The 25,781-nt window shown below is 44.0% G+C and overlaps 1 protein-coding gene across 3 annotated transcripts in view; it reads left to right on the forward strand.

The window, feature by feature from the left end:
- The window catches only part of LOC148041070 (pyrophosphate--fructose 6-phosphate 1-phosphotransferase subunit beta-like), a 60,646-nt gene that overhangs the window by 28,969 nt on the left and 5,896 nt on the right, over positions 1 to 25,781 (forward strand). For all 3 annotated transcript variants that reach the window (XM_087676523.1, XM_087676531.1, XM_087676539.1), the window contains exon 9: positions 25,505 to 25,593. In XM_087676523.1, coding sequence (XP_087532649.1) covers positions 25,505 to 25,593 — 89 coding nt within the window. The remainder of the gene's footprint in view (positions 1 to 25,504; positions 25,594 to 25,781) is intronic.

Genomic DNA, 25,781 nt, shown 5'->3' on the forward strand with positions numbered 1-25,781 from the left:
TGACTGACTGTAGGCTGCCATGTGGCACCTGCGTAGACTGCTGACGTGGCTGCTGACATCCGTATTGCTGACGTGGCACTTTGTCGTACTCTCCTGTCTATTTACTGTCCAGGAAATGACTTTCTAACACCCTCTCTCAAATCTTGGGCTAGTCAAAAGACCGAGGGATCTGGAATGCTGCCAAAGAAGAGCTTGGGAAAGCGCCTTCGTAAACAAATCTGTAAGATTATCCTCCGTCTTGCAGTACTCCACATCAATGGTCCCATTCAGAAGTTTCTCCTTAATGAAGTGATACTGGATCTCAATGTGTTTCGTCCGAGCATGGAATACAGGATTTCGTACCAAGGCAATGCAACTCTCATTGGCGCACCGTAGAAGAGTATGACGAGTCTGGGGGCAGCCAAGCTTCTTCAACAATCTCTGAAGCCACACAACCTCACATGTGGTGAAAGACGCAGCCTAATACTCCGCCTCAGTAGAAGAAAGGGCTAACGTGGGCTGCTTCTTGCTACTTCAAGAGATAACACTTGTACCCAAGGTAAAATTGTAGCTTGTAATAGATCGTTGGTGGTCCACATCACCAGCCCAATCTGAGTCACTCCAACCTGCAAGAACCAGATCGGAAGCATTTGTACCTGCGGGATAAGAAATCCCTAAGTTAGAGGTTTCCTTCAAATACTGAAGAATCCTTTGGGCAGCCTGCCAATGCACCTGTTTGGATTCAGTCATGAACCCTGTCAAAAGACCCACAACAAAACAAAGATTAACACGAGTGTTGAGAAGCCAAATCAAGGATCCAATCAACTGACGGTAGAGTGAAGTATCCATCACGGGAGAATTTGAGTATTAAGTGGCCTTCCAGTTCGGATTCATAGGAGTAGTGTAAGAGTGCAGCGATGCGGAAGCGTGGGACCAAGACTGAGAGAGAGAGAACGCAGAGAGAAGAGAGAGAAAGAGAGTGGAAGATGAAGATCTGCTGTATAAAGTGTGATGTATACAAAGATATGCAGATATGTACACGGGCGCAGTGCGCGGGACTGTGTGTCTCCACCTCGACGATGCAACCTGTTGTTCACCTCGAAGTCCGCTGCAGTCTACACGATCTCCAACCTGAAATCTGGAAACAGAGATGTAATCTGCACGAGCCTCCAGCCTGAAACTTGCGATCAGAGATGTGAGAAGCAATGCTGGACATTGGCTATAAATAGCCAGAAAATAGGTGCCAGAAAATAGACTGGTGCAGTACAGTCGGACTGCCACATGGCAGTCCGACTGTGGCCAGACCAGAATCTGACATCGCTAACACCCCCTCTCAGAGCCTGGGCGGGGCAGAAGCCTGATGGATCTGGCATGTCTCCGAAGTAGAGCCTGAGGAAGCGCCTTCGTAAACAAATCTGCAAGATTGTCCTCCGTCTTGCAGCACTCCATAGCTATGGTCTCATCCAGAAGCTTCTCTCTGATGAAGTGGTACTGGATTTCTATGTGCTTCGTCTGGGCATGGAAAACAGGATTCCGTGCCAAGGCAATGCAACTCTCATTGTCGCATTGCAGCAAAGTAGGACGAGTCTGGGGGTAGCCAAGCTCCTCCAACAATCTCCGAAGCCACAAAGCCTCACATGTGGTGGAAGACGCGGCCCGATACTCCGCCTCAGTAGACAAAAGGGCTATCGTGGACTGCTTCTTGCTACTCCATGAGATAACACTAGCACCCAAGGTAAAACAGTAACATGAAGTAGACCGCCTGTGGTCCTCATCACGAGCCCAATCCGAGTCGCTCCAACCTGCAAGTACAAGATCTGAACCACCTGTGCTTGCTGGATAATGAATCCCTAAATTAGATGTCCCCCTCAAATACCGAAGTATCCTTTGGGCAGCCTGCCAATGCACCGTCTGAGGTTTACTCATGAACCCCACCAAGAGCCCAACAACAAAACAAAGATCAACACGAGTGTTGAGGAGCCAAATCAATGATCCAATCAACTGACGATAGCGGGAAGCATCCGCCATGGGAGAAGCTGAATGTGAAGTGGCCTTCCAGTTCGGATCCATAGGAGTAGAAATGATCCGACAATCCTCCATCACAAAAAGAAACCAAGAGCTCTTGTACATATCTCTGCTGAGAGATGAAAGTCCCCCTCTGAGATTGATAAATCTCATGGCCCAAGAAGAAATGGAGTAGACCCAAATCCGTCATCTCGAACGTCTGATGTAAAGCTGCCTTCGTCTCTTTGACCTTCTGTGCATGATCACCTGTGAATCAAATCATCAACATACAACACAAAAAGCACACAACCAGCCTCAAAAGTGTGTATATAAAGCTGCGGATCGGCCTTGGAACGCCGATATCCCAACTGTGACTGAAAGAACGAATCAATCTTCTCGTTCCATGCACGCGGAGCCTGCTTGAGGCCATACAAGGCCTTCTTCAACCTGTAGACTTTCCCATCTGAAGATCCAAAGCCAGGAGGCTGCTCGACATAGATCTCCTTCTTCAAATCACCATTGAGGAAGGCCGACTTTACATCCAACTGGTAGACAGGCCATCTCCTATGGCCAGCCAAGGCAAGAACAGCTCGAATAGTCGCCATATGAGCAGTGGGGGCAAAAGTGTCATGACAATCAATCCTTGGGCGCTGTGCAAAACCTTTAGCAACAAGGCGAGCCTTGTGCTTGTCCAAAGAACCATCGCTAAGGTACTTGGTCTTGAAGACCCATTTGACGCCAATCACCTTCTTATTCGGGGGGCGGCGAGGCACGAGATACCAAGTGCCATTTCTCTCAATAGCCTCCAACTCGGCTTCCATAGCTTTCTTCCATGGTGCGGACTGTAAAGCTTCCTTCACGGAGGTGGGCTCTTGATCCTGCATAACACGGGTCATCAAACAATAGTTAGAGCAAACAAGCTCCGTTGAATGTGCTTGGTGCCTCCGTGACCGCTGCGGACCATCCTGCGGTCCCCACTCCGCAGGGACCCCCTCGATCCGTGAATCACGGAGTGTGTCACGGGCCCAACTAGGGGGAGGTCGGACCTCTCCTCGTCTCTCTCCATCAGTTGAAGAGTGGTAACTCCTCGGGGGTGACCGGTGGAATAGTAGTTTCTTATCGGAAACAGAATCGGAATCAAAAGGCGCGGGCTCCAAAGGAATTGTCTCGGGAGCCCAACTCTCCCTTGGATCTCCAAGAACGGGATGCTCCTCATCCATTGCTATGGTCGGAACCTCTAGGAACCGCACATCTCGACTGATGTACACATTCCGCTTGACGGGATCATACAAACGATAGCCTTGGGACTGAGAGCTGTAGCCAACAAACACCTGTCTTCGGGAAGCTGCTTCAAATTTATCCTCGGCCCACAGAAACTGAGGTGTTTGTCAGTGCTCCATCGTGGTGCTCGCCATCTCGATCACACTTCGGTTCTTCCGTTCAAGAATGCCATTTTCTTGAGGAGTGTTGGTGTTAGCAAACTCCTGGTGAATGCCTTTATCTGCACAAAAACGAGCAAACTCATTAGAAACAAATTCACCACCCTTGTCGGATCGCAAGGTTTTCAATCGCTGGCCTGATCGGTTCTCCTCAAAGAGAAGCCAATCCTTGAAGTGGGAGAAAGCTTCTGACTTCAATGCCAAGAAATAGGCCCAAGTCATCCTGTTGTAGTCATCTACGATCAACATGAAGTACAAGCTTCCTCTCAAGAACTCGTTTCTCATAGGGCCACAAAGATCCGTAGATACAAGCTCCATCGGTGAAGTAGACCGCTGCGAAGCTTTGTTGGGAATCGCATCCCTATGGTGTTTCCCACGAATGCAGGAGACACATGGCTGCTTGCTCACCACTATGTCCGGCAACCCTCCAAGAAGCTGTCCACGTGACGCCCTCCGAAGATAATCATAGTTGAGGTGACCAAACCGAGCATGCCATAGCTCTGACTGTGTCTGAGAGGTAAGAAGAAGAGTAGGGAGGGCGGTAGAAGACGTCAATTTGTAGATGGCGTTCTCCTCATATCCTGATGAGAGAACCTTCCTTGACCCACGATCAAGGACTCGCACTGAATCACTGTCAAACTCCACCAAAAGTCCAAGTGAACAAATCTTCTGAACCGAAAGTAGATGATACCCTAAACCTGGCACATGCAAGACCTTTGAGGTATGAGTACCACCATGTCCATCAGGAATAAGCTGCATCTCACCCCGTCCTGCAATAGACACCAAAGAGCTATCGCCAATGAGAATTTGCCCACGCGAAGGTCGCAACTGGGCAACACCAACTGATGAAGGAGTCATGTGCCGGGAGGCACCACTGTCAACGATCCACTCTTGAGCCTAGGAAGCTGTCATTGCAGCATCAGAAGCATTCGGTGTAGAGTCCTCAATGACAGCTAGATGAAGAAACGCAGTTGATGAGGGTGCAGCCACCGCTCCAGAATCCTTCGTGTCCTTCTTGTTGGTGTCCTTATCTTTGTTAGGGCAATCCTTCTTCCAATGGCCGGTCTTTCCACAAATATGGCATGTGGATTCTTTGTCCTTGTTCTTCTTTGACTTGTCCTCCTTCTTCTTCTTTTAGTCCTTCCCCTTCTTTTGAGAGGCTTGACCTGTCAAGGCTTCCGACTTGGAAGCATGCTGTCCCTTCTGTTGTTCCTCTTGGTCCAAGACCATAGGAACCAGCTCTTCCCACCGAAGAGTAGACTCTCGCCCCGAAGCAATAAGGGCAGAGTAGAAAGCACCGAATCGTGGCGGCAACTGGGACAAGAGTGTGATCGCCATGTCTTCGGAGGAAATCGGCTTCCTCGCATTTTGAACCCGTATCTGAAGCTGTTTAAGCTTGTTGATGTGCTCCCGCAACGAAGAAGACTTGTTCACGGACAAGGTCCGCATCTGCACCTCCAAAGAAACCCGCTTCATAAGGGTCATCCGGTTATACAGCTGATCAAGCTCCAGCCATATCTCCCGAGCCACCATCAAGTGCTCGATGTGGGCTATCACGGCTGTAGTACAAGATAGAAAAAGAAAAGAACGAATCCGGGCATTCAATTTGTCCCAGTGAGACTGTGCCTTGGCCAACTTCGGACTCATCTCTCACCGAGGGCCGGTTGATCTCCTCCTGTACAAGCTCCGCCAAATCGTAAGACTCAAGGATAGCCAACATCATCACGCGCTAGATGCGGTAATTGTCGCCATCGAGCTTTTGATCTGCGGAAAGAGCCGGTAAGATAGGCACCTTCCTCCATGATCGTCTGGAACTCCAAGTCAATCTCTATAGACATCTTCACCTGTAATGCCTTCACAAATGCAAAAGCAGCCCCCTCTGACTGTGAAAACGCAGCCTGCTAGGGCTCTTTCTTCCGCGTCCCGAACCTTCTTCACCCGCCGGAGGCGATGAAAAAGCAAAACCTGCACTTGAAAGCTGAAAACTCAGACTTCCTCCTCTTCAAACAGCAGTAAACAGCAGCAAACCCACCAACTGGACTCCTTTCTTACGCGCCCACGCTCGCTTCAGCCTTGTTCAGATGCGCAGCCCTCCCACTCGCCCTCGAACGCTGGAAACGCAGCCTTGTGTCGCGATGGAATCTCCTCTTCAGGTTGGTTCTTCACTCAGTCAGCCCTTCTACACTGCTCTGATACCATGTCAGAGTGCAGCGATGCGGAAGCGTGGGACCAAGACTGAGAGAGAGAGAACGCAGAGAGAAGAGAGAGAAAGAGACAGTGGAAGATGAAGATCTGCTGTATAAAGTGTGCTGTATACAAAGATATGCAGATATGTACACGGGCGTAGTGCGCGGGACTGCGTGTCTCCACCTCGACGATGCAACCTGCTGTTCACCTCGAAGTCTGCTGCAGTCTGCACGATCTCCAACCTGAAATCTGCAAACAGAGATGTAATCTGCATGAGCCTCTAGCCTGAAACCTGCGATCAGAGATGTGAGAAGCAGTGCTGGACATCGGCTATAAATAGCTAGAAAATAGGCGCCAGAAATAGGCAGGTCGGCTGCATTAAACGCAGCCGACTGGTGCAGTACAGTCGGACTGCCACGTGGCAGTCCGACTGGTCAGTCCGACTGTGGCCAGACCAGAATCTGACTGGTCAGTCCGACTGTGGCCAGACCAGAATCTGACATCGCTAACAAGTAGTAATGGGCCGACAAGTCTCCATCTCAAAAGTCACCAAGAGCTCTTGAATGTACCTCTATTGAGAGATGAAAATCCCCCTCTGAGACTGATAAATCTCGTGACCCAAGAAGAAATGAAGAAGCCCCAAATCCGTCATCTCGAATGCTTGATGTAAAGCTGTCTTGGTCTCTTGAACCTTTTGTGCACGATCCCCTGTCAGAATCAAATCATCAACATACAACACAAACAACATACGACCAACCTCGGAAGTGTGCACATAAAGTTGCGGATCAGCCTTGGAGCGCCGATATCTCAACTTCAACTGAAGAAACGAGTCAATCTTCTCGTTCCATGCACGCGGAGCCTGCTTGAGGCCATACAAGGCCTTCTTCAACTTGTAAACTTTCCCATCCGAGAATCCAAAGCCAGGAGGTTGCTCAACATAGATCTCCTCCTGCGAGTCACTATTCAAAAAGGCCGACTTCACATCCAATTGATAGACAGGCCATCTCCTATGGCCAGCCAAGGCAAGAACATCTCGGATAGTCACCATACGAGCAGTGGGGGCAAAAGTATCATGGAAATCAATGCTTGGGCGTTGAGCAAAACCTTTAGCAACAAGGTGAGCCTTGTGCTTATCCAAAGAACCATCGCTAAGGTACTTGGTCTTGAAGACCCACTTGACACCAATCACCTTCTTGTGAGAGGGATGAGGCACAAGAGACCAAGTGCTATTCCACTCAATAGCCTCCAACTCGGTTTCCATAGCCTTCCGTCAATGATCAGACTGCAAAGCCTCCTTCACTGAAGTGGGCTCACGATCCTGCATAATATGGGTTAGCAAACAATAGTTGGAGCAAACAAGCTCCGAAGAATGTGCCTGGTTTCTCCGTGACCTCTGTCGTCCATCCTGCGGTTCCCACTCCTCAAGGACCCCCTCAATCTCTAAATCTCGGAGTGTGTCACGGGCCCAACGGGGAGGAGGACGGAACCTCTCCTCGTCGCTCTCCATCTACTGAAGACTCTGGTACATCCATTGACGAAAGCTCCTCGGGGGTGGCTGGTGGAAGAGAAGACTCTGAATCAGAAGAAGAATTTCCATCAAGAGGCTCTGGCTCCAAAGGAACTGTCTCGGGAGCCCAACTCTCCTCTGGATTTCCAAGGAGGGGGTGCTCCTCACCCCCCTCTGTGGCCGGAACTTCCACGAACCGCACATCTTGGCTTGTGTGGACATCCCGCTTGACGGGATCAAACAGACGATAACCTTGGGACTAGGAGCTATAGCCAACAAAAATCTATCGTCAGGAAGCCGTCTTGAACTTATCACGCTGCGTCTTCGGAATGTGTACATAAACGTCACACCCAAAGATCCTGAAATAAGAGTCATCAGGCTTAGTCCGGAAGTAAGCCTCAAAAGGTGTCATCCTATCAACGGCCAAAGTGGGAGATCGATCGAGGATGTGAACTGCGGTAGCCATTGCCTCGGCCCACAGAAACTGAGGTGTCTGTCGGTGCTCCATCATGGTGCACGCCATCTCGATCACACTTCGGTTCTTCCGCTCCAAAATGCCATTCTCTTAGGGAGTGTTGGTGTTAGCAAACTCTTGGTGAATGCCTCTATTTGCACAAAAACGAGCAAGCTCATTAGATTGAAATTCATCTCCCTTGTTGGAATGCAAGGTCTTCAGTCTCGCCAACCAGAATGGTTCTCCTCAAAGAGAAGCCAATCCTTGAAGTGAGAGAAAGCCTCGAACTTCAAAGTCAAGAAATAGGGCCACAAAGATCCGTAGATACAAGCTCCATTGGTGAAGTAGACTGCCTAGAAGCTTTGTTGGGAATCGCATCCTGATGCAGTTTCCCACGAATGCAGGAGACACATGGCTGATGGCTCACCACTATGTCCAATCCTCGGATAAACGACCCTCGCGACGCCTTCCGAAGGTACTTGTAGTTCAGGTGGCCAAATCGAGCATGCCATAGCTCGGACTGTCTGAGAAGTAAGAAGAAGAGAGGTAAGAGCTGGGAAAGACTTCAACTTTTAGATGCCATCCTCCTCATACCCTGTAGAGAGAACCTTCCTTGATCCATGATCAAGGACGAGAATAGCATCACTGTCAAACTCCACCAAGAGACCAAGAGCACAAATCTTATGGACCGAAAGCAAATGATACCCCAAGCCTGACACATACAACACGTCGGAAGTGTGGGTACCACCACATCCATTTGGAATAAGCTGCATCTCACCCCGCGCAGCAATAGACATAGAAGAGCTGTCTCCAATGAGAATTTGCCCACGCGAAGGTTGCAAATGGGCAACACTATCAGAAGGAGGAGTCATGTGCCGTGAGGCATCACTGTCCACAATCCACTCTCAAGCCTGGGGAGCTGTCATCACAACATCAGAAGTCTTCGATGTAGAGTCCTCAATGACTGCTAAGTGTAGAAAAGCAGCTGATGAGGGTGCAACCACCTCTCCAGAATCCTTCACGTCCTTCTTCTTGGTGTCCTTGTCATTGTCGTGGCAATCCTTTTTCCAGTGACCGGTCTTACCACAAATATGGCAAGTCGATTTCTTCTCCTTGTCCTTCTTGGATTTGTTGTCCTCCTTTTTCTTTTGGTCCTTTCCCTTCTTCTGAGAGGCTTGACCAACCAAAGCCTCCGATTTGGAAGCATTTAGTCCCTTCAACTGTTCCTCTTGGTTCAAGACCATAGGAACCAACTCTTCCCATCGAAGAGTCGACTCCCGCCCTGATGCAATAAGGGCGGAATAAAAGGTACCGACTTGTGGTGGCAACTAGGACAATAATGTGATTGCTATGTCTTCGGAGGAAATAGGCTTCCGCGCATTTTGAACTTGCATGTGAAGCTGCTGAAGCTTGTTGATGTGTTCGCGAAGCGAAGAAGACTTATTCACAGACAAGGTTCGCATTTGCACCTCCAAAGAAACCCTCTTCATGAGGGTCATCCTGTTGTACATATGATTGAGCTCCAGTCATATCTCTCGAGCCACTGTCAAGTGCTCGATGTGAGCCATCATGACTGTAGTGCAAGACAGAAACAGAAAAGATCGAATCCTGGCATTTAGTTTGTCCCAATGAGATTGAGCCTTGGTCAACTCCGCACGAGCATTGGAAGAGAGTTTGGACTCATCCCTCACCGAGGGCCTATGAATCTCCTCCATCACCAGTTTCACCAAATCATAAGACTCCAAAATAGCCAACATCATCACCCGCCAGATGCGGTAATTGTCACCATCAAGCTTTTGATCCGATCGAAGAGCTGGTAGGACAGGCACCTTCCTGTCCATTATCGCCTGGAACTCCAAATCAGTCTTTGTAGACATGTTAACCTACAATACCTGCACAAATGCAAAATCAGCCCCCTCTGACTATGTAAACGCAGTCTTTTAGGGCTGGTTCCTTCGCTGCCCAAACCTTTTTCACCCTCTGGAGGCGATGAAAAAGTAAAATCTGCAATGGAAGGCCTCAAACGCAGCCTTCCTCCCCTTTGAACAGCAATAACCTGCAGCAAATTCACCGATTACATTCCTTTCCGGCACGCCCATGCTCGTTTCAGCCTTGATCCGATGCGCAGCCCTTCCGTTCGCCCTTGAATCCTGGAAATGCAGCCTTGTGTCGCGCTGAAATCTCCTCTTCAGATAGGTTCAACCCTCAGTCAGTCTATCTTCACCGCTCTGATACCATGTCAGAGTGCAGGGATGCGGAAGCGTAGAACAAGGATTGAGAGAGAGCGAATACAAAGAGAAGAGAGAGAGAGAAAAGGAGACAGTGTAAATGTAGAAAATCTGCAGTGTAGTATGCTGTATAAGAGTGCAGAAATATACAGGGGGCAGAGGAAATACCTTCGTATGTCTCTGACTTGATGACCTTGATCTCCCTCGGCCTGAGCATAGTCTGTCTCAGCCAAGCGATCTCAAGATCAGAATCTGAAGTGAATAGATGGAAGAGTGCGCCACAACCTGACTATAAATAACCAAGAAATAAAGAATGACTAGCACCAGGTCGGTTGCATTAAATGCAGCCAACTGCAGAAAAAAATAATAAAAAAATTGGCCGACTGCAGGTTGCGACGTGGCACCTGCGCAGACTGTTGACATGGCTGTTGACATTCGTACTACTGATGTGTCACTCTGTCATACTCTCTTGTCCACCGACTGTCCAGGAAATGACTGTCTAATAGATGGAAGTCTATTCTAGCCATTGTGAGAGAGGAGAAGGTTGTTGGAGAGTAAGGAGAGGCTATTGATGTAATTTGCAGCCATCAGAGATTAGTCGTATAGCATGTGACGAGGAGGTTTGTCACGGGGACATGAAATTTTGAGATGCTTTAATCTTGCCAATAACATTTGATTAAATTACTAATCAAATGTGTAAGGTTGTTTAGCACATGTGATGCACATGGTAGTTATTTCATGGCAATAGGCGAAGGACCCTGAGGATGCAGTGAGTGTCAAAGGCAAAAGTTGCGACAAGTTATGCCTACTTGGTTTTGTTGGTCAGTTGGTGTCAATTTTGACCTTGGGATAGTTATTGGCCAAGAAGTGTCGGTGGTGACACTAGAGACTAGCATGAATTAATTAATTAATGCCAATCTAAGGGTCAATAGAGGTTGCAAATAGCCTAGCCAATTTAATTATGGATGGACACATCTAATTTTGGGCAAGGTCAAAAGGGCTGAAATTAATTTTTTGGATTAATTAATTTTGAAAATTAATTAAATGGTTGTATAATGCTAAAAAATGGGTTTAGAAGGTTGGCACTTGGCAAAAATGCCCATGCAAACTGAGAAAACGTTTTTGGGGGACTCGGTCTCAACCATTCGATTAGTTTTACAACTTGAGAGAGAGAGAGAGAGAGAGAGAGCTATTGAGAACATCAATTTGTTGCAAAAGACAACCATCTGGGGGCCTGTTGGGGACAATAAGAAGTCACCTTCCAGGGGTTGGCAACACCATTGCTGATGGAGGTGTTTGGCAGTAGGTGATTGCGTTAAATGTAGGCAATAGTAGGCAACAAGCAGAATTTAGGGTTTTCTTACAAAGAAAATCAGATTTCTCTCTCATCTTGGCTTTTTCTCACCTTTTCCAACCCATTCTCAAGAGATCTCAGCATTTCTTAGCTATTTTGAGTAGATCTAAGCTAAATTTGGTGGACAACAGAGAGATTTTTGCTTTAAATCTTAAATTTCTGTAGAAATTAGGGTTTGACAACCACCTTGGGAGGCATTCTACATTTAATTCAACACCTAAAATTTGTGTAATTGTTAGGGAATTTAGATGCCAACCCATTCATTGTAATTTGAGTCAGCATTTGGCTAGTTGGAGGTTCTATTTGTGTAATTCTTGGGTGAAAATCAAGGGACAATTGGCCCAAATTGATTGCTGATTGTTGCTACAGCAAAAGGGGCTTTTGGAACAACAAAGGAGATTGTAAATCTTAGCTTGTACTCATTCCATTAGCAATCAAGTTGAAAGAAATACTGAAAGGGGTAGGTTTTGGGCCGACAGGGTGTTCAATGTCCGAGATTATCAAGGTAATTTGTATATTTCAAGTTATGTTTATTTAATGATTGCTGTAATTAAGTGCTTAATCAAAGAATTACCGCCCTTTCGAAGGAGGAAGGTTGGTTTTAGCTTACATTGAGCATTTGATTGTTGCTTGGGAGATATGATTGGAATTAGACCAATTGTACAATTGGATGACCATGATGAAGCAAGTGTCTGTGGAGATACATATGCGAACATTGAACTCGTCCATGATGAAGCAAGTATCTCTGGAGATAGATATGCGAACATTGAACTCGTCCAAGTCCGCTTCCATGTGGGAGCATGTCAATAAGCTTTAGCAATTGCAGATGTAGGTCGAGAATGGAAAGGTGATTACCTCACAGGATATGACAATAACTCTTCTTTCACAGTTATCCCCCCGATTTAGTGCATTCTATATTGCCTTGATTGCTTTGGGATAGATAGGTACCCTTAAGTAGGAAGAGTTTGTTTTGATTGTCATGGATCAGGAGGAACAACTCAAAGGTCAAAATGCTCCCAAGTTGGAGGTGTTGATAAGATAGTCTTCCAAATAGAAGGGGAAGAATAAGAAGAAGATAAAGGATAAGGATACCAAGCAAGATAAAGCCAAGGAGTCTACTTGTCACATTTGTGGCAAGAGAGGTTATTGGAAGGAGCCTTGCCTCGACAAGGACAAGAAGGATACCTAGGAGGAGAAAACTATGAACTACTTAGGAGCGGTGATTGCTTCTTCGTTAGCCACCTTCCTCCATTTGGAGGTGATTGAGAATGCTTCTTCGATGGCCTTTGATGTAGCAATGTTGGTACCTTAATCTCATGAGGGGATTGTGGATAGTGGGGCTTTTCGCTATACGACTCCTTATATAGATGCTATTACCCATATGCATCCGATGCATGTGAAAATTCTCATAAGTGATAGCTCTGCGGTCCCTATCAAAGGTAAAGGTATCATGTATATGATTCTAGAGAGAGAACGTGGTGCCCACACAACATAAGTTTTCTATGTGCTGGGTTTGGGATATCATCTTCTTTAAGTGAACAAGATTTGTGCTCTTGGTCTCACGGTCAAGTTTGATAAGGACTCTTTTTGAGTTCTTGATGGAGATTCTTGACAAGTTCTTTGTGCAAGTCATGAGGAGAATGGAGTCTACAAGATGTGGACTTCATCAGTCTTTACTTCTCTTCTTCTCTCTTCTCAAACTTAGATCAAGCTATGGCATGCTCGGTTTGGCCACCTCAACTACAAGTACCTTTGGAAGGCAGTTTGTGGTCAGCTTGTGTATGGATTACTAGAGATTGGGGTGAGCTACTTGCCATTTGTGTCTTGCATTCATGGCAAGCGGCAAAGAGATGTGATTCCCAACAAGACATTCGTACACGGCTAGGTATCCGTTGGAGCTTGTTTTGATGGCGGACTTATGTATATTGGAGTACCTTAAGGAGAGTCTACACTTTATGGTAATTGTTATGCTAATTGTTGATGATTTTAGCAAGATGATTGGGTGTATTTCTTAGAGCTGAAGTCAGAAGCATTTTGACACTTTAAGGACTGGTTGATCTTCGAGGAGAACAAGTTTGGTAGGAAACTCAAGGTTCTGCATTTCAACAAAGGTGGGGAGTGAAACCAGCCTTCCTTCTTGGAATGGGTGGTGATAACCTGATTTAAGAGTTAATTACAGCAATAAATAAATGCACATAAAATGAAATACACACTTTACCATAACATTCTTGGACAATAGACTCCTTGTTGGCCCCAAAATTGGCGCCCCTTGCCGTGTTTCTTTAGCTTCATTCAATTGGAAGGAGTACATCTTGAGATTCTTCAATCTCCTCTTGCTAACCAATTGCTCTTGCTGTCATAAATGACCAGCAAGCCTTTTGGGTCATTTGCCCCTTGATTCACCCAGGACTTCTTCTCCAATTTGACCCTTGGTTGGCCAAATGCTACCCCAAATCAATTTGGGATGGGCTGGCTCCTGAAATCCCTTGATAATCTTCAATTATCAGCCGCTGATTTCAGACCTTTGAGCTTTCAATCTCTGGCACGGATCCCAAGGTGGCTGCTAAACCCTAAATTCTGCTGTAAATTAGGGTTTACTACAGAAATTATAGATCAGCCCACCAAAAATGACTGAGATCTCCTTCGAATGGCTAAGAATTGCTGAGAATAGCTGAGCATAGGCTGAAGGAGATGAGAGAATGCTGTAGAGAGAGAGAATTATGAGATTTGTTGCGAAGAACTGATCAAAATCAGCTACTGCCTTGCTGTACCAGCCCTAAATGGATGCACCAACAACAATAGGAGCATCGGTGACTGTGATCTTCAGGAGAAAGTGCATCAGCAGCAATTGCTAGCTTCCCAAGGTCAAGAATATGCAATCTCCATCACCAAAATGGTCTCCGATGGCTGGTAATTTGCCCTAAAAGCTGGCAGCAATAGTCCAACACCTCTTTCTAACAGCTCCAAAATGAAAAAACGAGATTTCTCTCTCTTCAGCCCTATTTAACCTTTCCCCCACTTGCATGGGAAAGTTTTGCCAAGTGGCAGCTTTCTTAATCCATTTTCAGCAATTTCCAGCCATTTAATTAATTTTCAGATATAATTAATTCTGAAAATTAATTCAGCCCTTAATCCATGCCGAGAAAATTGACCTTGCCCATCCAAAAATTAATTGGCTAGGCCATTTGCAACCCAAAGTGGTCCCATGCATAAATTGACCCTTGGATAAGCATTAATCCATTAATTAATGCCTAGTCCCTAGTGTCACCACTGACACTTAATGGCCAATTAATGGTCATAGGGGCAAACTGACACCAAAATTCACCTAGAATCTAACAAGTGTAACTTGTTACAACTTTTGCCCTTGACACCCATCTTTTTCATAGGGTCATTCGGCCTTCAACTGTGAAAAAGTAGCTTGCACCTCACATGTGCAACACATGTGCATCTTTTAATTGCACATTTGATTAATCCTTTAATCAAATGTCAATTAAACATAAGCAAAGCATCAAATTTTCACGTCCTCGTGACAGACCACCCCTTTGAAATCCTTGCAATCGTCCTCGATTACATTGTAATGTGTCAAAGCAAACAATACTGCACTGGAATTTTCACAAGGTATCATAGTCAACACAACATTGGCCACTGCTGGCTAACTATCTCATATGCCCACCATTTGCTGAAAATTTTCAGCCAGCGTAAACATAGCATAAAGCTCAACAATAGTCCAGAATTGTTGCCAAAAACTCATCGGATGCATCCCAAACTCTTGTTTCTCAACAGTGCTGACTACACAACCATAGTAAAGCATAATCCGAGCCAAAACCATGGCTGAATTGTCAATGGCATTAAGTACACATGCTGCTGTCCATAGAACCAGCCGAATACCACTGAAACTAATGATCATACACTGAAAACCAGCACTCGATAATCAGTCTCTCATGATCATAACTTGATGCAAATGTACAGTTTCAGAGCTGCAGTGAAAACCATACCCATCTGCATACATACCATAGTGACTAGTACAGTGAATAGTGACCTCATGGCAGACATACTGACAGTACCTTGGATGCATGCTGAATACATCCGAGATCCACTATACACGAGAGCAATCCATTCTTGGAGGAGTGGAAGTGCTACCCCCCCCTTGAGTATCAGGTGGTACTTTGGATCCTTTCCCTGTTGAACTTGAAAGAGCCCGATCCAAAGTCGGCTCTTAAGGTAAAGCCGCAACAACTGAGGATGGTTTGCCAAGTCATCCTCTTCCATCCATTTAGCATCCATTGGTGAACAGTCACAACTTCGCCCAATAGCTTATGGAAGGTTTACCTTTGACCTTTTCTCTTTATGTGCCAAAATCTGCTCGGATACCAATATCTTATTCAGCTCCTCTTCATTGGACTGAATTTCAGCAGATACATCCTCAGGCACATCACCATAAAAAGGCCTCAACAAGCTCACCTGAAAGGCATAGTGTATCCGCTAGTGTAGAGGCAATTTCCATGATAGCCAGCATTAAACGGAGCATTTGCATGACCAGCAGTATTCCTTGAGCCCCAAAAGCACGACGGGTTACCGATGCTTGCCCATATGCGTGATTTTGCACCCTAGGCATCATACTGATGCCGCCATACATCGGATTATGCATTCCATGAGCCATACCCGAGTACATTGGGTTATGCAAGCCATGCATTGGTTGCTGAAAATTATGGGGAGGTGTGCCATGCATTCCCACATTCGGTCGCTCACCCACCATAGCATGAAAAATTGTGCTACCACCAAAGTAAGCTGGCTGCCCCAAATCCTCATGCAAACCTTGCTGTCCAAAAACCCTAGGATTAGCATTTACATCATGAACTTGCATTTGCATTTCTTGCCCAACTGGCACCAACTGCTTTTGACCATGAGCATCTTTAGGAGCATCTTGAGAAGGCTTTGGCTTGTTCTTTGGTGCATCTGACTGTCCCGAAGTTCTAGAAGAGGATTTTCTCTTCTTGCCCTTGTTGTCCTTCGTAGGAGTGTTCAAAAACCGAGTAAATTGAGGATCTTTTGCCAATTTAACAAAGATATTGGCCGCTGCCCTCATTCGATTCTTGAATGCATCATCGAATTCCATTTCCCCTTGCTGATCATCATCATCTTTTTGCATTGAGGTTCCAACATCTTGGCCTTCAACCACATTTTCAGCATGCTGTCCATGATTCATGCCTTGTCCAAGATCAGGCATTGCATTTCCTTCTTCCCCATGTGAATGTGCATCATGAGAGGTATCATTACTGCTTGATTGCATCCCACTGTATGAAGATATCTTGCTGTAATTTCTCAGCTGAGCGCAAAGATCAACACTAGCACAAAGCTTTAGCTTGCAATCAGGTGCCTCTGGCCCACCAAATCAAGAGATTTGATGTATCCTGGCAATGGAACCTTGAAACCAGCCTTCCTTCTTGAACGGGTGGTGATAACTTGATTTAAGAGTTAATTACAGCAATAAATAAATGCACATAAAATGAAATACACACTTTACCACAACATTCTTGGATAGTAGACTCCCTGTTGGCCCCAAAATTGGCGCCCCTTGCCATATTTCTTTAGCTTCATTCAATTGGAATGAGTACAACTTGAGATTCTTCAATCTCCTCCTGCTAACCAATTGCTCTTGCTGTCATAAATGACTAGCAAGCCTTTTGGGTCATTTGCCCCTTGATTCACCCAGGACTTCTTCTCCAATTCGACCCTTGGCTGGCCAAATGCTGCCCCAAATCAATTTGGGATGGGCTGGCTCCTGAAATCCCTTGATAATCTTCAATTATCAGCCGCTGATTTCAATCCCTTGAGCTTTCAATCTTTGGCACGGGTCCCAAGGTGGCTGCTAAATTCTAATTTCTGTTGTAAATTAGGGTTTACTATAGAAATTATAGATCAGCCCACCAAAAATGACTGAGATCTCCTCCGAATGGCTAAGAATTGCTGAGAATGGTTGAGCATAGGCTGAAGGAGATGAGAGAATGCTGTAGAGAGAGAGAATTATGAGATTTGTCGCGAAGAACTGATCAAAATCAGCTATTGCCTTGCTGTACCAGCCCTAAATGGATGCATCAACAACAATAGGAGCATCGGTGACTGTGATCTTCAGGAGAAAGTGCATCAGCAGCAATTGCTAGCTTCCCAAGGTCAAGAATATGCAATCTCCATCACCAAAATGGTCTCCGATGGTTGGAAATTGGCCCCAAAAGCTAACAGCAACAATCCAACACCTCTTTCTAACAGCTCCAAAATGAAAAAACGAGATTTCCCTCTCCCTTCAGCCCTATTTAACCTTTCCCCCACTTGCATGGGACAGTTTTGCCAAGTGGCAGCTTTCTTAATCCATTTTCAGCAATTTTCAGCTATTTAATTAATTTTCAGATATAATTAAGTCTGAAAATTAATTCAGCCCTTAATCCATGCCGAGAAAATTGACCTTGCCCATCCAAAAATTAATTGGCTAGGCCATTTGCAACCCAAAGTGGTCCCATGCATAAATTGACCCTTGGACAAGCATTAATCCATTAATTAATGCCTAGTTTCTAGTGTCACCACTGACACTTTTAATGGCCAATTAATGGTCCTAGGGGCAAACTGACACTAAAATTCACCTAGAATCTAACAAGTGTAACTTGTTACAACTTTTACCTTTGACACTCATCTTTTTCACAGGGTCCTTCGGAATTCAACTGTGAAAAAGTAGCTTGCACCTCACATGTGTAACACATGTGCATATTTTAATTGTACATTTGATTAATTCTTTAATCAAATGTCAATTAAATATAAGCAAAGCATTAAATTTTCACATCCTCGTGATAGGGACTTTGTCTCCAATGAGCTAGCTAGTTTTTGTGGAGATTGTGGCATTCACCGATAATTTGCCAACACAAATACACCTCAAGAGAATGGCATATTAGAGTGGAAGAATTGCAATGTAATCAAGGTGAAGCAGACCACTATGGACCATTAGTATATACCTTAGTGTTTGTGGGTTGAAGTAGAACCCACCACTATCCACATCCCTTAATTGGTCACCTACATCAGTTGTGGTTGGTATGACATCTTTTGAGGCTTACTTTGGTTAAAAGGTGAATGCCTCGTATTTTAGGGTGTTTGGGTATGATTCTTATGTTCACATCCCAAAGAAACAAAGGGATAAGTTTGAGTCGGCTTTTAAAAGATAGGTGCTCGTAGGTTATAGCTCGTAGTCCGAGGAATACATGCTTTATGATCCCATTTTATGGGAGGTATACACGAGTCAAGATATTTGATTCGTGGAGTCTCCAGTTGTAGAGGGGGGTATTGAACATCCCATACTTGGAGATCTAGGTGATAGTTGGGAGCTTATGCCTCATTGCTTCTTGAGGCTCCACCATCAATGGAGGAGGAGATTGCTTTACCACTGAACTCATTGTGATGGCATTGGTGGATGTTCCAGAGACTTTGACCAAGATAGAGTGGTGAAGGGTGTGGAGAGAGAGAGAGAGAGAGAGAGAGAGAGAGAGAGAGAGAGAGAGAGAGAGAGAGAGAGAGAGAGAGAGAGAGAGAGAACTTTGAAGTGAACGAATGCTTGTAAATGAATATGAGTAGAGAATTCTCAAGGGTAGAGTTGAAAAGTATTAAGAGTGTGACTTCTATCTAAGATGGATTTTAGAGTGCTATAACTATGAGTCAAAGATGTTGGAGTATGAGAAATTGCAAAATGCCAATCACCAAGGTAGGAGGAGGCCTAGGCAATAGCAGAGGAAGTCGAGGATGATGTAACTTGGATTGATTAGCGTTTTCCTATAGGTTTGCTTGCAAGGTTCATGAGTGAATCCAAGTTGGTTTATTGGCAAGCTACTATGAGGATTTTGCGGTTCCTAAGGAGGGGCCCTCAACCTAGATATTTGTTACCTAGTAGGTATATGAGTTCATCTTTGATTTTATAGGGTTGGATAGATTCAAATTGGACTGGAGATATTGACCACAAGAGGTCAATAACAAGATATTGCTTTACTTTGGGTGTAGGTGCTACCTCTTAGAGTAGCAAGAAGCAGCCCATTGTTGCCCTATCATCTATAGAGGTGGAGTATCGAGTATCGTCTTCTACCACATGTGAGACAATGTGGCTTCCACAATTGTTAGAAGAGCTTGGCTGTCCTCAAACAGGTCCTATGTGTGTTGCTTTGGCATCAAATCACGTACTCCTTGCTAGGTTGAAGCATCTTGCGACATAGCACGATTTCATTTGGGACAAGATCTTGGACGAGACCATTGATGTGGTGTACTACGAGAGGGAGGAAAACTTGATAGATTTGTTTACGAAGGCTCTTCCTCAAGCCATTCTTCAACAACACTTCAGATTGCCTTGTCTAGGATATGAGAGGGAGTGTTAGAGATTTATTCATTCCCTTTACAGGCATTGGCAGTTTATTGTTGTTCAGTTAGCACTCTCGGGCATAGTTACATATTTCTTGTGTGTAAGTCGGACAGTTTTTTGGAGACTTCTGGTGATTTTCAGCATTGCTGGGCAGTTGGGCTGGAGATGTAGGCTATGCAAATGCCATGTGGCATAGGCAGTACAATGCAACATTTTTTATGCATTACTTATTGCCCAATCATCATTTGCAGCCTATTAGTGTTTTTCATGCCTATTTTTAGGCTGGCCAGCCTCCAACCATTCCATTTGGCATTTCCATAGCAGCCAAAAACCTTAGAAATGTTTAGAAACGAAATGTCAAAAATGTGTTTCATAAGTTTCTTTCAAGAGGGGGTGAAATAAGAAACACACATTTTTTTACATAGGGATTTTTATAGTTTTAACTAGGAAAAGAGATTAAACCTCTATGTCTTTGGACAAGTTGTACTATAGTTTAGAACTCAAAACATTATGATTCATACCATACAAAGAAAATTGAAATAAACTTGTAAATAGCCCATGTACAATATGGATTGAGTCAAGTAGCAACATCACAATTTGAATTCCAAAACAAACTAACAAAATGCCAAAATCTAGAATGAATCATAATATATTATAAACAGCTCATAAATGACATTAAAGCTGTATAATAATCAACTCTCAAAACAAGAATAGATACTAGATTAACATAGCCCAATAACTAAACAAAATCCCAAAAAAAGTTGGTCTCTCATTCAAAAATCTTGAGCCCTCATGAGTCATTACTCATCATCATCATCATGCTTAACATTGCCTAACAATTTTGTCAAAAAAACCATGTTTTTGGGTTCCAACTCACACCGTGGTCCCCAACAACCCCTTAACAACCCCAAAAAAATCAGAAACGTTTTGTAAGTTTCAAGCCCAAAGAAACACGCTTCTTTGTTGCTATGGAAGTACACAAGGAGATGGGCTGATCTCCTTTAATTTTCAATACAATTGCCATCAAGAATGACCAGCACTTCATAAAGTCAATTTGACCCTTGATTGTACTACAACCCAAGCAAAATTGGGTCTTCAATCTCTCACATGCGGGCCATAGTAAATTGAGGATGGGCTATCTATTGGATCAGCTGCAAATTTCCTGCCTTCAATTGGTACAAGTACAAGGACTTTAGTAATTGGGCACATACCTTTAGGTGGCTATGGAATCCCTAATTTTTGCTGCAAATTAGGGTTTCACCAGGAGTTTCTTTAATTGCTCTTCACCCAAATATGAAAAAGGCTGAGAACTGTTGAGGGATTGTTGGGGGATGAGAGAGGAAGTTAAGAGAAAAATTCTTCGATTCTATCGCAAAAAAGTCTTCAAACTTGTTGCTACCTACAGAGAAACATCATTAAATGTTGTTGCCCAACACTTTGGGAACTTTTGATGGTTGTCGCCACTCCCAAGATGGAGTCACCAGTAGCAGTTGAGCACCCTCTTGATGCTATTGGTTGACCTTGGATTGCCTTCTCCGAGTTGGGAATGCTCAAGAATAGCTAGTAACTTGTGGCAACTGCCTCTCTCCTATCATTTTGTGCTTGCAGAAGCTTTGGAATGGCTATAATGACCCTCACCAAGCCCCAAAACAGTCATCCTTGAGTTTGCATGGGTAAATTTGGGAAGTGGCAGCTTGTTTTGCCACTTGGAGCCTTCTAATTGCATTTTTCAGCATAAATTTATTAATTTTCAGAAATTTAATTCTGAAAATTAATTAAGTTTCCATTTGATCATCCCCAAGAATTTGCTGATATCCATTCACAATTAATGTCATAACCCCCATGGGACATTTAATTGCCCCAACATTAATTGGCCTTGGACTAGCATTAATTTATTAATTAATGCCTAGTCCTTCAATGTTACTTTTGGACATTTTAATGGCTCGATTAATGGCCTAGACCCGAATTGACACCAGGCACCCACAAGTACTTGTCGAGCATAACTTTATACAACTTTTGTCAATGTTATCCGCCATTGATGACTTGGGGTTACTTAGGTCGTCAACAGGGCTTAATTGACTTGCTCTTTACATGTGCACTTTACATGTGTACAACTTAATAATGCTAAAGCCAAGCATTAAAAATTATACCTCCCTATCACAGTCATCCTTTGGAGTCTATTGGGAATGTAATTGAGATGCTCAAGGAGAAGCCACATGGTTGCAAAGTGTGTCTTTAATGGCTTCTTCAACTTCAAGTTTGAGTAGACCAATAAATCACATACTCGCACCTTGATGTTGATGAAATCAATGATCTTACAAGTGTCATTGATAATTCTCCTTACCCACTCTAACTTGTCTATATTTCCCATAAGAAGATCCAGGCAGTGAGTGGTGCATGGTGTCCATACTATGGATGGAAACTTGGTGCATAATTGGAGGCGTTGTCCATGACAACTTGGATCATGTGTTGTAGACCAACCTACAATTACATGCACAATGAAATGAGAATAAATTTGATAAGTAGACAAATGAATTTATGATTTATTTGTAATGGACATACATACTGCAAGATAATACATCTAAAAACATTACCTTAATAATGGCTTGCCTTATATGATGAATACATAAAGGAGCAAGTGTTTCTCCTTTGTTTTGGGCCAACATTCAGTGCGTATAGAAAATACGTATCAAGTAGGCAAGAAATGAGGATGTTGATAATGCCCCCTTTCTTAAGGTCACTCCATCAATTAGATAGAATGGCGCAATCCTCATGTACACAAGCGCCTTGTCGATCCTCTCTCTCCTCATCAAGTTTCTTTGTGTGCATATCATGTTATCGGCTCTATATCATCGCTTGTGTGGATCAATTATAGCAATGGCTTTTGCCATCCTTTTCCATTGATCCACTTTGAGAATGTGAAAAGAGAAATTGCACTCAATGATGGTATTTCAGCTTGCTTTCCTCGCTCTTTGAGGAAGGAGAGAGGATTGGATACTTGGCTTGTTGCCTAGGCAAGAGTAGCTTGCCTCTGGTGTTGGTGAGTTACTTGAATGGCTTTTTCCTGTTGCTAGGATAGATGAGGCCCTTCCAATAGAGAAAATGGAGATGGATGGAGAGGGATCTCTCTCTGTATCTAAGACTTCATGATCGGGAGAGGCACCACCCCTTGGGCTCACCCTTGCAATGACTGTGCGCATCTTCAATGGCAATATTTGCACAAGTGCATGAGATGGGTGATGGATCATGTTTTGGATCTTAGGGCAATACTTGCATTGCCACTTGCAAGTGTTGGATTTTTCCTTCACTTGCTCAAAGTGGGCATAATGTGAGCGAAAGGCCTCGAAGGGGGGGTGCCATTGCATGTATTGGGGGAGAGAGAGAGGGGGGGGGGGGTGGGTGGAGAGTTTAAGATGTAGAGACTTGAGAGTATGGAGGGTGGAGTGATTGAGGGAGTAGAAAGGGTGGAGAGATTGGGGGAGTAGGAAGGTTATGGAGGTTAAGGGAGTAGAGAGCTTGAGATGGCAAGAGTGCTGGAGGGAGTAGAGAGAGTGGAAAGCAAGTGAATAAAGGATGAATGAGATGGAGGAGGGGGGGAGAATTTTATAATTAGGGAGCATGTTTTAGGGTTTAGGGTTTTGGGGGGGGGGGAGAGAGAGAGAGTGTGTGTGTGTGCACATGGGTATGGGTATGTCGTGTATGAGAGAGAGAGAGAGAGAGCTGTTGGAGGAGGCTGAGGGAGCCATTGGGGAAAAACAGCCCAAAAAAGTGCAAAAAACGGCCATATTTGACCTTGGTTAGGCATAGCAACAGACACTTGGTCGTGACCCAGACAAGTATGGATGGGAATGGATGGATGGATCCATCTGTTGGACATGGGCAATCCTAGCATTGTCCTAGCAAAACAAAGATAACAGTTGCTTATGGTGCCCAGGACACCTTAATAATTGTCAAAAAATCTACACCTAGTTAATGTGGTATAAGTTGGATACATGGCAGGTTGTGTGTGGTACATCTAAGGCCGGTTATACACCAGTTGGGACACATTTTCTGCACAGGGGTTTCAAACAGACATGATACACACTTGATCCAACAAGTTGTCATCTAGGAGAAATTTTGTCCAGCATGTCCCTGTCATCTGAACTCACAAGGATGCGAAAAGCAGGTTTGGACCAGCGGCAGATGAAGGGAAGGCTAATGCCTTAACCAGTTGATCAATCCTACTTTTGCTGTTTATTGTAGGATCTTTACTAATTAGTAATTCATCTGCCCATTGTGAAAAGATATAACCACCCCATTTTTTTATGGGAGTTCTTGTATGTTTGGACTTGTCTGAAACCACCCTAAGTGTGGAGGTATTTTTGGGATGTTTTTCTGCATGTTTTTTGGTTTTCATGACTTCCTTAATGGGTGAACAAGAAGCCAAGGTTTAGCCTCTTCTCCATCTCCTTTCTGTGTTTCTTCCAGACAATTCAAACAATTGGTTTGCATTTGCATTTGTGAAGCATGAAACCATGAGTGGATGACTCTCATATCACAATTAGACACATGCGGACAGTCCCAACTATTCACTTATGTGAGTGTCAATCTTCTTTCAATGACATGATTGAATCTTTCATATCTGAATCCATCCTCAGTCGAACAGAAATGATTGCATACAAGTTAATTCAATTTCTCAATTACGCCCACAATCAATCCAAATCGCAGAGCACTTTTCAAGACTGCATCCCCTGAAACTTGCAGACATCCCATGTGCTTTTGTTTACATCATGGCAAGATCATATGGACTTCCTCTTCTTAGCTGATTGTACTAGCAACTTGGGAGAAGAAAGCAGAAGTGGCCAATGCCAAATCTGCCAGGGAAATGGGCGGTTTATCAAGGGGATAAAGTATAATTAAGGATTTCGGTAAGCTGTGCGCATCCCAATGGCTCTTTAGCAGCTTAGCTGTGGCTATATATTATTTCACAAGTTTCTACTAGTATTTTCATTCTATTTGTCACCATTGCCATTAGGACCAAAAATAGATTGTAACCTTGATGGTGTACTGTGCTTCTGTCCCATGTGCTCGTGAGGTATCCCACCCTTGTTACATTGTGTATAAACCTATTTAGACCTAAGTATGAGATTTTGCAGTTGCATCACTGAACGGTTTTCCTTGTAGCGCCTCTAATTTTAATAATACCCCTAGAATTATACAGTAGCAATGCAATAATTTATGGTCATTGGCACCATTGTATTCCTCTGAGTGTGTAGTCAGGCTGAATAAAATTAGTCTGTTATTTGTAAAACATTGCTGGTGGCAATAAAAGGAACTGAAAACAGAAGCTCACCACAGCTTTGTGGGTTTGTTACATAGTGTATAAGGTGGTCAATTTGCCTAATGAAATGGAGTCCTTTAACACTAGGAATAAAACTATTATATTCCTAGCAAAGTGTGCAGTCAGGCTGAATAAAATTTATGTGCTATTCTTCAAAAATTGCAGATCGCAATAAAAGTGACTGAACAAAAAGGTTCACCACAGCTTTGTGGGCTTGTTACATAGTGTAGAAGTTGGCCCATTTGACTAATGGAATAAAGTCTGTAACGGAATCTGTTTCTAGTCTTAGAATTTTGCAAGGATGTCTTTCCATGAGGAGAGAGCTTATTTTCTAGAGAAACTAGATGAAGCAAGATTGGTGATGTGTGGGATACAACCAAAACCTCTCTTCAAAGATGTTGTATGAGCAAACTATTTTGCTTCTTCAAATCTCATGCCACCCTGTTTCAAGAGATTCTCTATTATTGCATTGCTTGGCGGTATGTGTATGCTAGATTCTGCAAATCTTCAAAAAATTTAGTTGAATGTCTCTTCTGTTAGCAGATGTCTTGTTTCTTATTCAGGGTTTTTCTGATTGATTCCAGCCTTGGTTTTACAGCAAGCGCAACTAGTTTATCCTAAACATGTCCTGAAATTGATATTGCAGTTGTAAGACTGATGGGACGTGCTGCATCACATATTACTCTTGAATGTGCATTGCAAACACACCCAAATATTGCTGTTATTGGTGAAGAGGTATTACTTTATATTTATAGGTCATTCTTTCAGAGTGTGAATCTATAAGATTTAACAAGGTTATTCTGCATGAATGCTTGTATTGCAGCTTAGCAGGTATAGCAATCAGGATTCACTAAATGTTCAATGCTGTAATTGATGTAGGCATCTTATCATACAAACAGCTGCTTAAAAAACAACTAGAGCGT

Source organism: Lygodium microphyllum, chromosome 1 (assembly GCF_053477565.2).
Source record: "Lygodium microphyllum isolate KBCC chromosome 1, Lygodium_microphyllum_v1.1.10, whole genome shotgun sequence".
Classification (NCBI taxonomy): Eukaryota; Viridiplantae; Streptophyta; class Polypodiopsida; order Schizaeales; family Lygodiaceae; genus Lygodium; species Lygodium microphyllum.